The sequence below is a fragment of the Osmerus mordax genome, chromosome 19, assembly GCF_038355195.1.
Source record: "Osmerus mordax isolate fOsmMor3 chromosome 19, fOsmMor3.pri, whole genome shotgun sequence".
NCBI classification, from domain to species: Eukaryota; Metazoa; Chordata; class Actinopteri; order Osmeriformes; family Osmeridae; genus Osmerus; species Osmerus mordax.
The window spans coordinates 12,236,865-12,250,174 of record NC_090068.1 but is presented as its reverse complement, the minus strand read 5'-3'; the positions used below and the strand labels follow the sequence as shown (position 1 = coordinate 12,250,174).

The following is a 13,310-nucleotide window of genomic DNA, read 5'->3' as shown; positions in this document are numbered from 1 at the left end:
CATGCCACCCCTGCAAAAATCAGTGACCCACTTGGGCCACCCCAGTCAAAAAAAGTCTGGACAAGCCACTGCTACAGGGGACAAATGAAATATATTTATTATATTCTCTTCCTATTTTTTGGCCTATATTCTTGCTGAAGTCGAACAAATCCGTCAGTCTGGCGGGTGCAGAAATTCTAATCTAGGTGAAAGGAGGTTTAACTCAGATTAAATCCTCCAAGGCTAGGCTACATCAATTGTTTCCTCACCTCATTTACAGGAGGTGGTTATTTCTGGCAGTTTATCCAATATTAAAATTACTCTTTTGTGAACAGAGTCTAACTTTTCATATTTTTTCATAGGAGACCTAACCGTAGAAATATTTCTAGAGAATAGCCTAGAATGCTAATGTCGCACATTCAGTTGGCCAAACACTTAAAATGTTAATTAATATAGGCTATAGCCTAGGCTACTGTCTAAATGCAAATGTGGAACACCTTGGCGTTATGGTCATACAGATAAAAACCCTCAACAAATTTTAATTACGGCAAACACTGGGCTGTATGCTTTTCTTGTTTACATAAGGTGTGTGTTAGTTATTAGTTTACGCAGGGTAGGCTATGCCACATAGTCCTAGGGAAGGCCTATTCTCTTTCGGTTAGGCCTACTTGTCTGAAACGCATTTACTTAACCGAATGTTATTAATCAAGTTAAAATCGATATTACTTTACTATAAAACTACACGTTTACATATTGTCCAGTAGGCTAGGCGACCTAACAGCATGTGATATTGACCATTAATTCTGTTGAACGCGACTAGCCTGTCCGTTAAGAGTGATGGATTTGGACTAAATGAATGTGCTGCACAAACAGTGAGTCTTGAGTCAGTCAAAGACTGACTCAACAAGTAATCTGTCGCTGTCACAATTTATTTGGAATCATTTAATTTCTTAATAGCAACTCAGATAAGATGCATTGTATGTCAAATAGGGCTATGATGTGTGTGTGCACACGTGTGTGTCAAGGAGCGAGTGAATGAGAATGCAAGGGGAGAACGAAAGAGTGCAGAGAAAGGAAGAACAAAACGATATAATTGTCACCGAGCAGCTTTCACAACAGCAATGGACCTTTTAACAACAACAAAATAAAAAGAAACAAAATAAATGCGCCTTAAATGTTAGCATGTAGTGAATGAAATTCACGCAGTGCAAGTCCTGTCTGTTTTCTTTTGACAGTGAATAGAGGTTGACTGCTTTCAATCAAACACAATTGCGTTAGCTAGAAGATTGCATTGTGTGCAGGCACATTGAATTATCCGAGTCCGAGGCACCTGCACTCAGAGAGAACTCTCATCTTTTTGCTCCTTTGAAGTGGATCAAAGCCGGAAGCAGAGACCAAAGCTGCTCATTTATCACAGAATACTGCCTTCACGTGATTGCTGGGGAAACCACATTTTAATGTGAATGTTTTACAGTGACATGATGGTCTGGTCCGGAAAAGGCGGACCATAAACTATATCATTTGGTGAATGTGTGTGTGTGTGTATCTGAGAGAGAGAGAGACAGAGAGAGAGAGAGAGAGAGAGAGAGAGAGAGAGAGAGAGAGAGAGAGAGAGAGAGAGAGAGAGAGAGAGAGAGAGAGAGGAGGGGGAGAGGGAGAGGGAGAGGGAGAGGGAGAGTCTCATAACTTGTTACGCCTCCTCCCGTGAGAACAGACACAAAGATTTCATGCTTGTGATTCAAGACAGAGTGAACTGGACGATATAGCCGGAGGCTATTTCAAATGCAACATTCGCGATGAGGACAGCTGCCGTTTACTCATCGCCCAGTCGATGTTGCAAAGAAACAGCGCCTGAGGAGTGGGAGACCGAACATCTACCAGCAGAAACATCTGGCTGCGGTAATACGCCACCGTCGTTGGCACGCTCCATGACGATTCCTGATACTTCGTACCGACAACGACAAGGAAATTTGGGGGACGAACGGTATGATCACGCAGTTTACCGCACCGATCCCCGCGGACACAACGGTGCGTTTCAGTCTCAAGAACATATTCCCTGGAACACGGATGATGGAGATGACAATTTCAACAGCCAGTGGGTCCATTCCGAATCTCAGCCGAGCATCTCACCTCAGAAAACGTAAGTGCAACCGTGATATCGATCTTTTACATTGAGGAAATGATTGGAAAACGGCCTTTGTCAACATATTGGCCTGTAGGCTATTCGAAGAAGGTGGCACACATTTTGGTTTGTGCCACAGATTTAGGTGTGAAATAGCCTAGCTTACGGCTTAAGACTTAGTTTATTTTTAATCCTCTATCAATCATTTAAATCTTTCTCATAACGGCATTAAGTTTGATTGCATCACAGTGGTAGACCGAGTGGGACGTGCAATTACAGAAATGGATATTGAAGCTCATATTATAAACATTTAACAAAGACAATTCCCAACTAATGAAAATCTAATTTTAATTAATAATATAATTAGGCCAAACTGGACTAAAGGTGCGGGAACATGAATCCCAAGTTCTTAACTTAATCCTGTTTTCCACTTAAACTTTACCATGTTACCATGTCTCATTTCACTAAACAGTTAAGTAAGGAGCTCTTCAAATGATGAAAGGGTTTCATGTAAATATGGCTGTCAAAATACCCTCTCAGTCATCTTTCGCCCTCTCTCCATCCAGGGTTGAAACCATGCACCACAGACGCGTCACTCTCCGGGAGAAGACCCGCCGGCAAGCTATCCGGGGCCCGGCGTACATGTTCAGCGAGCGGGGTACCAACCTCACTGCAGAGGAGGAGCGCTTCCTGGATGCTGCCGAGTACGGCAACATCCCTGTGGTGCGCAAGATGCTGGAGGAATCCAAGACCCTGAACGTCAACTGTGTGGACTACATGGGCCAGAATGCACTGCAGCTGGCTGTGGGGAACGAGCACCTGGAGGTGACAGAGCTACTGTTGAAGAAGGAGGGGCTGGCGCGAGTGGGCGACGGCCTCCTGCTGGCCATCAGTAAGGGCTACGTCCGCATCGTGGAGGCTATCCTGGCCCACCCCGCGTTCGGGGGCGGGCTGCGCCTCACCCTCAGCCCCCTGGAGCAGGAGCTGCGCGACGACGACTTTTACGCCTACGACGAAGACGGCACCCGCTTCTCTCACGACGTGACCCCCGTCATCCTGGCGGCCCACTGCCAGGAGTACGAGATCGTCCACACACTGCTGATGAAGGGGGCTCGCATCGAGAAGCCTCACGACTACTTCTGCAAGTGCCACGAGTGCGCGGAGAAGCAGTGCAGGGATTCGTTCAGCCACTCCCGCTCCAGGATGAACGCCTACAAAGGCCTGGCCAGCGCTGCCTATCTGTCCCTGTCCAGCGAGGACCCTGTCCTCACGGCCCTGGAGCTCAGCAACGAGCTGGCCCGACTCGCTAACATTGAGACTGAGTTCAAGGTGAGGACCACAGCTGCACAGGCAGGCGGGAGGACAGTGTATGGCGAGGAGAGGATTTTGATGACACACATAGCATTTTCTTGATTGATTGTGCAAAAAAATCCAGCCAGGCATGGTGTATATGCCCACTTCCCCAAATTGCAGTCTGCTTATAATACAGCCTGATAATGGAATGAGTGATTAGCTGTCGGCCGGCTCTTGGTGGAAAATGATTAGGTTTCCGCCCGTCCTGCACAACATTCATCATATTCAATACTGCCTGCAACATAATAATCTATGTTGTTTGTGCTGGATAGATTTTTTTTCCCTTCAGTTTACACAACATGTCCAATTAAGTTGAAAAGAGCATTTAGCATGCCTGATGTTCATTTCTAAATGTCAATCATTTAAATCATGTGCTCTTCTGTGTAAGATAAACAGCCAAACTGCCAAAATAGAACACAGTCTATCACTGAGAGAGAACAAGTATAATCAGGGATTTCCATAACTATTAATATTGTTTGGGTGAGCTTTTAATTGAAAAAGAACTACCCAGGGATTTCTTTGTCTTTGTATTTTCTTATCTTCCAATTAGAGACATCTAAGAGTTTAGTCTGAGACTACAGAAAGAAGCGCACTTAAGAATACACACTGTACCTTTACATGTCCTTCTACCTGTGGTTAGGGTGTGAGGACCATAGATATATATAAAGACTACATGTCTTACGGCGGAGTCTAGAACATCCACACATGGCGGCCATCTTGCTACAGTCAACTCGCTCACCCATAACATTGTGTTGATGCTACATGTACTTTTTAAATGACCATAACTTGCTCAATTTTCAACCGATTTTTAAACGGTTTGGTTTGTTATCAACGTCAGAGATGTCGTTATGCCACTGCGTACTTCTATTCTATATATATATAAAAAAACATAATTATTCATAAGTATGCAGTGGCATACCGACATCTCTGACGTTGATAACAAACCAAACCGTTTCAAAATCTGTTGAAAATTGAGCAAGTTATGGTCATTTATGTTATGGGTGAGCGAGTTGACCGTAACAAGATGGCTGCCATGTGCGGACGTTCGACTCCGTTGTCCGGCAACGCGGACGAGACATCTACCCTTTATATATATCTATGGTGAGGACCATGTTGGTGCTTGAGTGGTTCCCCGTCCTTACACCCTGATTCTCTGACTCTCTCGTCTCCCTGTTGTGTCTGTAAAGAACGACTACAGGAAGCTGTCTATGCAGTGCAAGGACTTTGTGGTTGGGGTCTTGGACTTGTGCAGAGACACAGAGGAGGTGGAGGCCATTTTGAATGGCGACGTGGACCAAGCTCTGCCTGAAGATCCCAGCAGGCCGGGCTTGAGTCGGGTCAAGTTGGCCATTAAGTATGAGGTCAAAAAGGTTAGTCCACTTTCTTGGTTCAGCAGTTTTGGCACACAACTCTGTGTGTATGAGTGTGTGCATACGTGTGTGTGTGTCATAATAACCCAAACAAGCCGAAGGACAAAATGACAAACACTGAAGATTGTTGTTGTCTTCCAAATTCCTCTCCTCTAATAGAACAGAAAAATTTATTGTTCACCGAGATGGAACTTTTCCTGCAATACTTAAAGGGACTTTTATACTATAATTAAAATGAAACATACCTCATTCATCCACAGTATAAATATCTACACACAACAACACAGCACACAGACACTCAGGTCCACTTCAGTTCCTTCCTCTTGCCTCTTTCCACCTTGGTGTTAGTCGTTGTTCTGTTTCCTCTCCAGTTTGTGGCTCATCCTAACTGCCAGCAACAGCTGCTGACCCTTTGGTACGAAAACCTGGCTGGCCTGAGGCAGCAGTCTGTCGGGGTCAAATGCTGGATAGTCCTGGGAGTGACATTTGGTCTTCCTTTCCTTGCCATTGCGTACTGGATAATGCCCTGTAGTAAGGTAGAGTACACACATTTTCTCCCGACTTATTTAATTGCTTAACATAATAATGTATATACAGTATACAGTACAGTTTGAATTTTCAATTCAAGAGAGTAATCAAGATCAAGTCAATATCTTACGTTGTTTTGTTTCCTTCAACAGCTGAGTCGGATTCTCCGCAGTCCCTTCATGAAGTTTGTGGCCCATGCAGTGTCGTTCACCATCTTCCTCGGACTCCTGGTGCTGAATGCTTCTGACCGCTTCGAGGGGGTGAAGAACCTTCCTAACGAGACCATAACTGACCACCCTCACCAGGTGTTCAGGGTGAAAACCACCCAGTTCTCCTGGACGGAGATGCTGATAATGAATTGGGTACTTGGTGAGTCACTTGTGTGATTTTGAAAACAACTTATGTAACTTAACAGACATGTTCCCAGACATGTATTTATTTTGTCCAATTGAGAGGACATCCTTGGGTTGCTAATGATGTCTTAAATGTAAACAACCACAGCAAAAGCCATGTCATTCTAGTTGTTACAGATACATAACTATAACAAATAAGAAAACTGTTCCTTACCTTTTCCTTTTTTTTTTTTTTCCAAAAGTACATGTTATGTAAAAAGTAAACATTCAATTATGTTTGTGTCATCAGGTATGATCTGGTCAGAGTGTAAGGAGATATGGGTGGACGGGCCACGGGAGTACGCCATGCACCTGTGGAACGTTCTGGACTTTGGCATGCTGTCCATCTTCGTGGCTTCGTTCACAGCTCGCCTCATGGCCTTCCTGCAGGCCACCCAGGCCCAGGTGTACGTGGACCTGCACGTGCCCAACACAGACCTGAGCACAGCATCTCTGCCTGCGGACGTAGCCTACTTCACCTACGGTAAGTGTTAGCTGGAGCTGTGAGCAGCTGGGAGTAATTAGATTGGCAGTCGTCTGCCATACTTCCAAAAGGCGCTATTCGTACATCGCTTCGGACGAAAGCGTCTGCTAAATGAATAAAATGTGAACGCGTCCAACCATTCCTGGGAGTCAGGTGGCTGAGCGGTTAGGGAGTCAGGCTAGTAATCTGAAGGTTACCGGTTCGATTCTTGGCTGTGCAAAATGACGTTGTGTCCTTGGGCAAGGCACTTCACCCTACTTGCCTCGGGGGAATGTCCCTGTACTTACTGTAAGTCGCTCTGGATAAGAGCGTCTGCTAAATGACTAAATGTAATTCCTGTGCTCCTTTCCCTCCCAGCCAGGAACAGGTGGCTCCCGTCAGACCCCCAGCTGATATCCGAGGGCTTGTACTCCATCGCCGTGGTGCTCAGTTTCTCCCGCATCGCCTACATCCTGCCCGCCAATGAGAGCTTCGGGCCCCTGCAGATCTCCCTCGGACGCACTGTCAAGGACATCTTCAAATTCATGGTCATCTTCATCATGGTCTTCTTGGCTTTCATGATCGGAATGTTCAACCTGTATTCTTACTACCTTGGAGCCAAGTACAACCCAGCCTTTACTACGTGAGTTTAAAATGTTTGGGACAATTTAACCGTATTGTGTGTGGGCCTGCCTTGTACACAAATCCATGTTTGTGCGTCTGTATTTATGTCCGTTTGTGTTTGTCTGTGTCTACAGGGTGGAGGAGAGCTTTAAGACTCTGTTCTGGTCCATCTTTGGCCTGTCCGAGGTTATTTCTGTTGTTCTGAAATACGACCACAAATTCATTGAGAATATCGGTTATGTTCTGTTTGGAGTCTACAATGTAACCATGGTAATCGTACTGCTAAACATGCTGATTGCAATGATCAACCACTCGTACCAGGAAATTGAGGTGAGCCCAAGAATCAATGAACCACCTGGGGTTGGGTTGAAAATCAATCACTTGTAGCAAAGATCACAGATGAAACAAGGAAAAACAAGACAACATCGCCACACAATCTCTGTTACTCGATTACCTCAACAGGGGTTCAATTTCCCGTTGCTGAACTCATCTTGGCTTCCCCCTCCCTCGTCTTGTTTCCAACAGGAGGATGCAGATGTGGAGTGGAAGTTTGCCCGGTCTAAACTGTGGCTCTCTTACTTTGACGAGGGCAGGACGTTACCACCTCCGTTCAACCTGATCCCCAGCCCCAAATCCTTCTACTACTTGGTCCTGCGCTCCAGGGCCTGCCTCAAGAAGCTGTGCAAGGCCAAAGCACGTCACCACGACAACCAGCGAGAGATGGGCATGATTAACATGCGATTTAAGGTCAGCGAGTTTCTGGGAAAACTTATGGATTTTTTTCAGACTGTGGGTCGTCAGCTCAGCTAACGGGAAGGCTTGCTTGTGTTTCAGTTTAATCAGTACGCCCGAGCACAAGGCGACCCCGCTGTACGAAAGACAATACAACACCCTACTCGATACCAGGTAGACTATACTTTCTCCTAATTAAAAGGTGTCCAGTATTAGATGATTCATTTCATTCATCATGCACACAGTTTTGACTGTCCAATAGACATGGAGATGTTTGATGAATTTGTTGTTACTTTTTGTCTAAAGAAACTAATGAAGAGGCTGATAAAGAGATATGTGCTCAAAGCTCAAGTTGACAGCGAGAACGATGAGATCAACGAAGGTAAGAATGTTTCGCTTTAGAATCAGAAAGAGCCCTTATTCAGTCTCATAGCTAAACGTTTGCGGAAATTGTTTTTGTTTGCTCCATGTGTAACAAATGAATTTGTTCTGATCTTTCCAGGTGAGCTGAAGGAGATTAAACAGGACATTTCCAGTCTGCGCTATGAGCTCTTAGAGGAGAAGTCACAGGCCACTGAGGAACTTGCTGATTTGATACAACAGCTTGGTGACAAGCTCAGCAAGAATGTCAAAAAACCGAGGGATACAGACAAAGATTAGAAGGTTTGTTAAACAATGTGGAATAGGGTTAGTGTATTGATTCTTGAATATTAGGAGACTCCTTTGGTAGATGCCAGTAAACATGCGGCTGCCCATAATTAAATTAAATAACATTTGACTGTGAAACAGTGTAGTTATAGAAATATATTTTATGTGCCAGATTTTTGTTTTTGTCGGGAACTTAATATTTTAGCTTAAAATATATAATGTAATTGATGCTTTGTCCAACAAATAGATAATAAAGAAGTAATATCACATACATGAACTCTATTGTTTTAACTATACATACCCACTGAATTCACATCATCATCCTAAAAATTACGCTCTTGCAAGAAATATGCAATTGTTGGGGCAAGGAAGGCAGAGTTTTCTAAGTTCCACCCATCCAACGTTGTGGCCCAATAGGAAAGTTCCCTGTAGTGTTTCCAGGAAGTAGTTTGTAGCTTGCTTAGCTACCAGCGTGCTAGCGACACTGGCACATTATGAAGGTTTTTTTTTGTTATTAAAAAGATGATCATGTAATGACTAACTTGACAGCTAGCTCTCTCCCCTGCTCTAGTATCAATGTGATTTTTGTCTTAATTTGAACCATTTAACATATGTCGTAAGTTATTTTAGCTAGTCAACTCGTTCTCGCTGTCCATATTTCCATGGCATGGTGCTAACGTTAGCACTAGCTCTAGCTACACTCGAGGTCCACAGCACAGACATAGAAAAAAATGGCGGACGACACCAGCGCAGCAGCGGACAGGAACGTGGAGATATGGAAGATAAAGAAGTTGATCAAAAGTCTGGAAGCAGCCAGAGGGTAGGCATTGAAGTACTGTGATAAGTAATTTGTTTTATCACTGCCAAATAATATATTGTGAAGCCAACATTACCTGTAGTCTGTAGGGAAACGTCAGCTAACCCATCGAGGTCTTAACCGATGTAGTTAAGCTAGCTTCCGTTCAAGCAAGCTAGCTCGGCTCCACATGAATAGTATTGAATCAGCATGCGTCTGTGTGCGCCTACTGACATAAACCGTGTGGAACTTTAAGCTAGCTAGCTAGCTACAGCTAGCCTAAAAGCGCAACACGATGAACACAAAACCCCTTGCTAGCTCTGATTTCACGTCATTTTAAACGTTTCTGTAGGTATCAAAGACACTTGATAGCTGCCTTATTGTAGCATGTCCTTCTGCCTGTACCAAAAGTCAGCTAGCTAGCCAGTTAGCTTGCTAGCTAGTTATCTGATTGAAAGTAGGTCTGATATGATCGCCCCTCGAGGATCGAGAATGACCTCGCAACATTTCCAAGTATAAATGGTTCTCTCGACAGTGTACCCAATTACCACGCTCACCGCGTAAACGTGTGTAGTTTGGCGTGTGCTGCTATTACGCAAGCTAACTTAAATAGCCATACCTTAAAAGTTTGCCCTGGAACTAGCTAGTATCATCCACATGACTTGGCATATATCAAGCACGTCTCGTAGGGAGCGGTACATTAGGCCATGAATGCTTCATCACAGGACTGAATTGCGCCATCAAATTGTACACATCACAGCAGATTTGTTGTAAATCATAAATAATAGTGAAGTGTCAAAAGACCAGCCATCTCCTTGAGATCTCGGTCCTCATACCTAAAGCCATGTCGTTTTTTTAATCTCTTCAGGAATGGCACGAGTATGATTTCCCTTATCATCCCGCCGAAAGACCAGATCTCCAGAGTGGCTAAGATGCTGGCCGATGAGTTTGGCACAGCCTCCAACATCAAGAGCAGAGTCAACCGCCTGTCAGTTCTGGGTGCCATCACGTCTGTCCAGCAGAGACTTAAGCTCTATAACAAAGGTACGTTGTGAGTTTCCTCCATGTTTGTTGACCTTTGCTTTGGATCAAAGGCAACTGTTTGTGCTTTCCTGTTAATGGACCGGGGAAGTTGTTAAAGGGTGGTCGCAAAATGGAGAATTTCTCACTTCATCGTGAAGGTCCTTGTTCGTTCTTTCCCAACAGTGCCTTCCAATGGCTTAGTTGTCTACTGCGGAACTATAGTGACCGAGGAGGGCAAAGAGAAGAAAGTGAATATTGACTTTGAGCCTTTCAAACCTATCAACACCTCACTTTATCTTTGCGACAACAAATTCCATACAGAGGTGAGACTTCGAAATGTGCAAAACCATTCGAATCACTTGTAGGCTTGTGATGTGCAAATATGTTTAGACTACTCAAGTTACACGCTATCAACATAATTATTTTCATATTTTTGTGTGTTTACCTAGGCTCTCACCGCTTTGCTATCAGACGATAGCAAGTTTGGTTTCATTGTAATTGACGGAAGTGGCGCGCTCTTCGGGACCCTACAGGGCAACACCAGAGAAGTGCTCCACAAGTTCACCGTGGACCTACCGAAAAAGCACGGTAATACGCCCTACACACCTGCGAACACTCAAGCTTGAATGAACGTGTATTTTAAAGGGAGGCTGTGAACAATTGTGGGGGGGGGGGGGGGGGGGTCAGATGGCTGAGCGGTTAGGGAATCGAGCTATTAATCAGAAGGTTGCCAGTTCGATTCCCGGCCGTGCCAAATGAGGTGCCCTTGGGCAAGGCACTTCACCCTACTTGCCTCGTGGGGAATGTCCCTGTACTTACTGTAAGTCGCTCTGGATAAGAGCGTCTGCTAAATGTTATGTAAATAGACAAACATTCCCCTTTCCCCACCCAGGCAGAGGAGGCCAGTCCGCCCTGCGTTTTGCTCGCCTGCGCATGGAGAAGAGACACAACTACGTGCGTAAGGTGGCGGAGACTGCAGTCCAGCTCTTTGTCTCTAACGACAAAGTCAACGTAGCCGGCATGGTCCTGGCCGGTTCGGCTGACTTCAAAACAGAGCTCAGCCAGTCGGACATGTTTGACCCGGTAAGTAGCCGGACATGTTAGCCCTGCCCCGGTTGCTAATATTGTGTAGGAGTTGCAAAGCGGTCTGGTGACTGATTGGTATGATCTCATGTGTCCACACAGAGGTTACAAGCAAAGGTGTTGAAGCTCGTGGATATCTCATACGGAGGAGAGAACGGCTTCAACCAGGCCATCGAGTTGTCAGCTGAAGTGCTGTCCAATGTGAAATTCATTCAGGAGAAGAAACTAATAGGTAAGTCCATTTTAGATGGGCTGAATGTGTCGCGTAGGTATTCATTCATCTCCTTTTGTGGGTAATTGTTCCGTTGTAATTCCGTTGTATTTTTTTATTTATTTAAGGACGATACTTTGACGAGATCAGCCAGGACACAGGCAAGTACTGCTTTGGGGTAGAAGACACTCTAAAAGCCCTGGAGATGGGAGCTGTTGAGATTCTCATTGTCTACGAGAACCTGGACACGATGAGATACATCCTTCGCTGCCATGGTGCAGAGGGATTGGCAATGGAAAACGGTATGCCCCCCCCACACACACACAAAAAATAACAACTTTAAAGCAAAGACACAAAGGACATACTTGTTAAGTAACCATTGTGGTTTTAATGGTTTGCATACCTCATATTCTTCTCTCCTAGATGAGAAGACTTTGTATTTAACGCCGGAACAAGAGAAAGACAAATCTCACTTCACAGACAAAGAGGTAAGGGGCAGCTATACTGGTTTATATCCCAACAAAGGGGCAATGAGGGGGCAGTTTATTGCTATTTTCAATGGTAGTTCAGGTCTCATTATAAAGATGTGTGTGTGTGTGTGTGTATACGTGTGTGTGTGTGTACACACTGAAAGTTTATATACAACTTGTTTATATACATGTGCATACTAATGTGTTTTGGAATTACCACATTTCCATAGACAGGACAAGAACATGAGCTGATTGAGAGCATGCCATTGCTCGAGTGGTTTGCCAACAACTATAAGAAGTTTGGAGCTACTCTTGAGATTGTTACAGACAAGAGCCAGGAGGGATCCCAGTTTGTAAAAGGTTTTGGTGGAATTGGAGGTAAGGGTTTGATGGTCTGTTGGTGCCTGATTGTAATTATGATCTAACGTAGAAGTCTAAAATGAAACACAATTAAGCTGAACGTTTTTCCTTATTATTTTTGTAGGGATCTTGCGGTACAGGGTCGATTTTCAAGGCATGGACTATCAAGGAGAGGATGATGAATTGTTTGATTTGGATGACTACTAGGTAGTCAAGACTGACTGTTGGAGGCAAAGAAAAATTAGGAAAATAAAAGCCTTTCACTGACGTGAGAGACTGAGTGGAGAAAAGCAAGGACCAAGCAGGAGGGCCAGAACACCAAGCAAGTGACATTTATGTGAAAATGTACAGTACATGAACATATCCCTTACTCTGAACAGGGACTCTCTCCTGGGCAGTCGAGCATGGCCCTGGCTTGTTGTTCTCACCACATGAATGACACATTAAGTGACTTGACAAATAAATACAAAAAAAAGAAAAACTATTTCTGACTGCTTGACCACTGAAAAAAAATATATTTTTTATCTATGATGTTCCCCTCCTTCCTTCCCCACTTTCGATGTCCCTTTTTTATTGATTCCTGATGCTGTTGAATTCTACGACATACGGATGATGATCATTTGTCTCACTAATCAAACATATGTGGAGAGCTGGATTAATCATTAAATTTCCCGCATACAGTCTACAGCCTCTTGCTCTCCTAATTCCAGATCCATTTACTTTCATTTTGCTGTGTTCTTCACATGAGATGTCATCCTCGCTGTATTTAGTGAGTACACATATAAATTAGGTAAAACATTGTCTGCACTGTAGTGTGTAATAGAAAGTTTACATTTGAGTTACCAACTACGTAATGAGCCGTACCCTCATGCATAATGTTATAAAGTTTCAACCCACAACAGTAAGAAAAACGGCAGGTGGTTTGACTGTGAAGAAAGATTCTAAATGTTGCATAAATTACTAGATGGCTAGTGTTATAAAAAAAAAAATCTTAATAGGGTTTGATGAGAATAGGTGGATGGTAGATGAGCATTATTAAAAGGTTATGTGTTCTTCAGCAATGTGCAAACAGTTGCCATATTGTATGAATTGCACAATGACGTAATCCGCTGTACTTTTTACTATGCACTTCCTGTTACAACCAGTAGGTGAGATA

General features: G+C 44.1%; 2 protein-coding genes across 2 annotated transcripts; both read left to right on the top strand.

The window, feature by feature from the left end:
* The first annotated feature begins 1,758 nt into the window (after positions 1 to 1,758).
* LOC136962919 (short transient receptor potential channel 7-like) lies at positions 1,759 to 8,481 on the top strand. The gene is made up of 12 exons (XM_067256833.1): positions 1,759 to 2,119; positions 2,668 to 3,430; positions 4,642 to 4,824; positions 5,196 to 5,360; positions 5,505 to 5,721; positions 5,995 to 6,228; positions 6,586 to 6,850; positions 6,966 to 7,161; positions 7,357 to 7,578; positions 7,666 to 7,737; positions 7,870 to 7,945; positions 8,066 to 8,481. The coding sequence occupies exons 1-12, from the start codon at positions 1,776 to 1,778 to the stop codon at positions 8,221 to 8,223; spliced, it is 2,895 nt and encodes a 964-aa protein (XP_067112934.1). The 5' UTR covers positions 1,759 to 1,775; the 3' UTR covers positions 8,224 to 8,481.
* Positions 8,482 to 8,678: 197 nt separating this feature from the next.
* Positions 8,679 to 12,837, top strand: LOC136962918 (eukaryotic peptide chain release factor subunit 1-like). The gene is made up of 10 exons (XM_067256832.1): positions 8,679 to 9,031; positions 9,876 to 10,051; positions 10,214 to 10,353; positions 10,480 to 10,618; positions 10,923 to 11,113; positions 11,216 to 11,345; positions 11,453 to 11,626; positions 11,748 to 11,812; positions 12,025 to 12,172; positions 12,279 to 12,837. The coding sequence occupies exons 1-10, from the start codon at positions 8,943 to 8,945 to the stop codon at positions 12,359 to 12,361; spliced, it is 1,335 nt and encodes a 444-aa protein (XP_067112933.1). The 5' UTR covers positions 8,679 to 8,942; the 3' UTR covers positions 12,362 to 12,837.
* The last annotated feature ends 473 nt before the right edge of the window (positions 12,838 to 13,310 follow it).

Excerpts from the sequence above, each read along its gene's own strand:
- LOC136962919 (XM_067256833.1), top strand. The coding sequence starts at position 1,776 with ATGAGGACAGCTGCCGTTTACTCATCGCCCAGTCGATGTTGCAAAGAA. Across the intron at positions 6,229-6,585 it reads CGTAGCCTACTTCACCTACG|CCAGGAACAGGTGGCTCCCG; the intron begins GTAAGTGTTAGC and ends TTTCCCTCCCAG. Across the intron at positions 6,851-6,965 it reads TACAACCCAGCCTTTACTAC|GGTGGAGGAGAGCTTTAAGA; the intron begins GTGAGTTTAAAA and ends CTGTGTCTACAG.
- LOC136962918 (XM_067256832.1), top strand. The coding sequence starts at position 8,943 with ATGGCGGACGACACCAGCGCAGCAGCGGACAGGAACGTGGAGATATGG. Across the intron at positions 10,354-10,479 it reads ACAACAAATTCCATACAGAG|GCTCTCACCGCTTTGCTATC; the intron begins GTGAGACTTCGA and ends GTGTTTACCTAG. Across the intron at positions 12,173-12,278 it reads AGGTTTTGGTGGAATTGGAG|GGATCTTGCGGTACAGGGTC; the intron begins GTAAGGGTTTGA and ends TTATTTTTGTAG.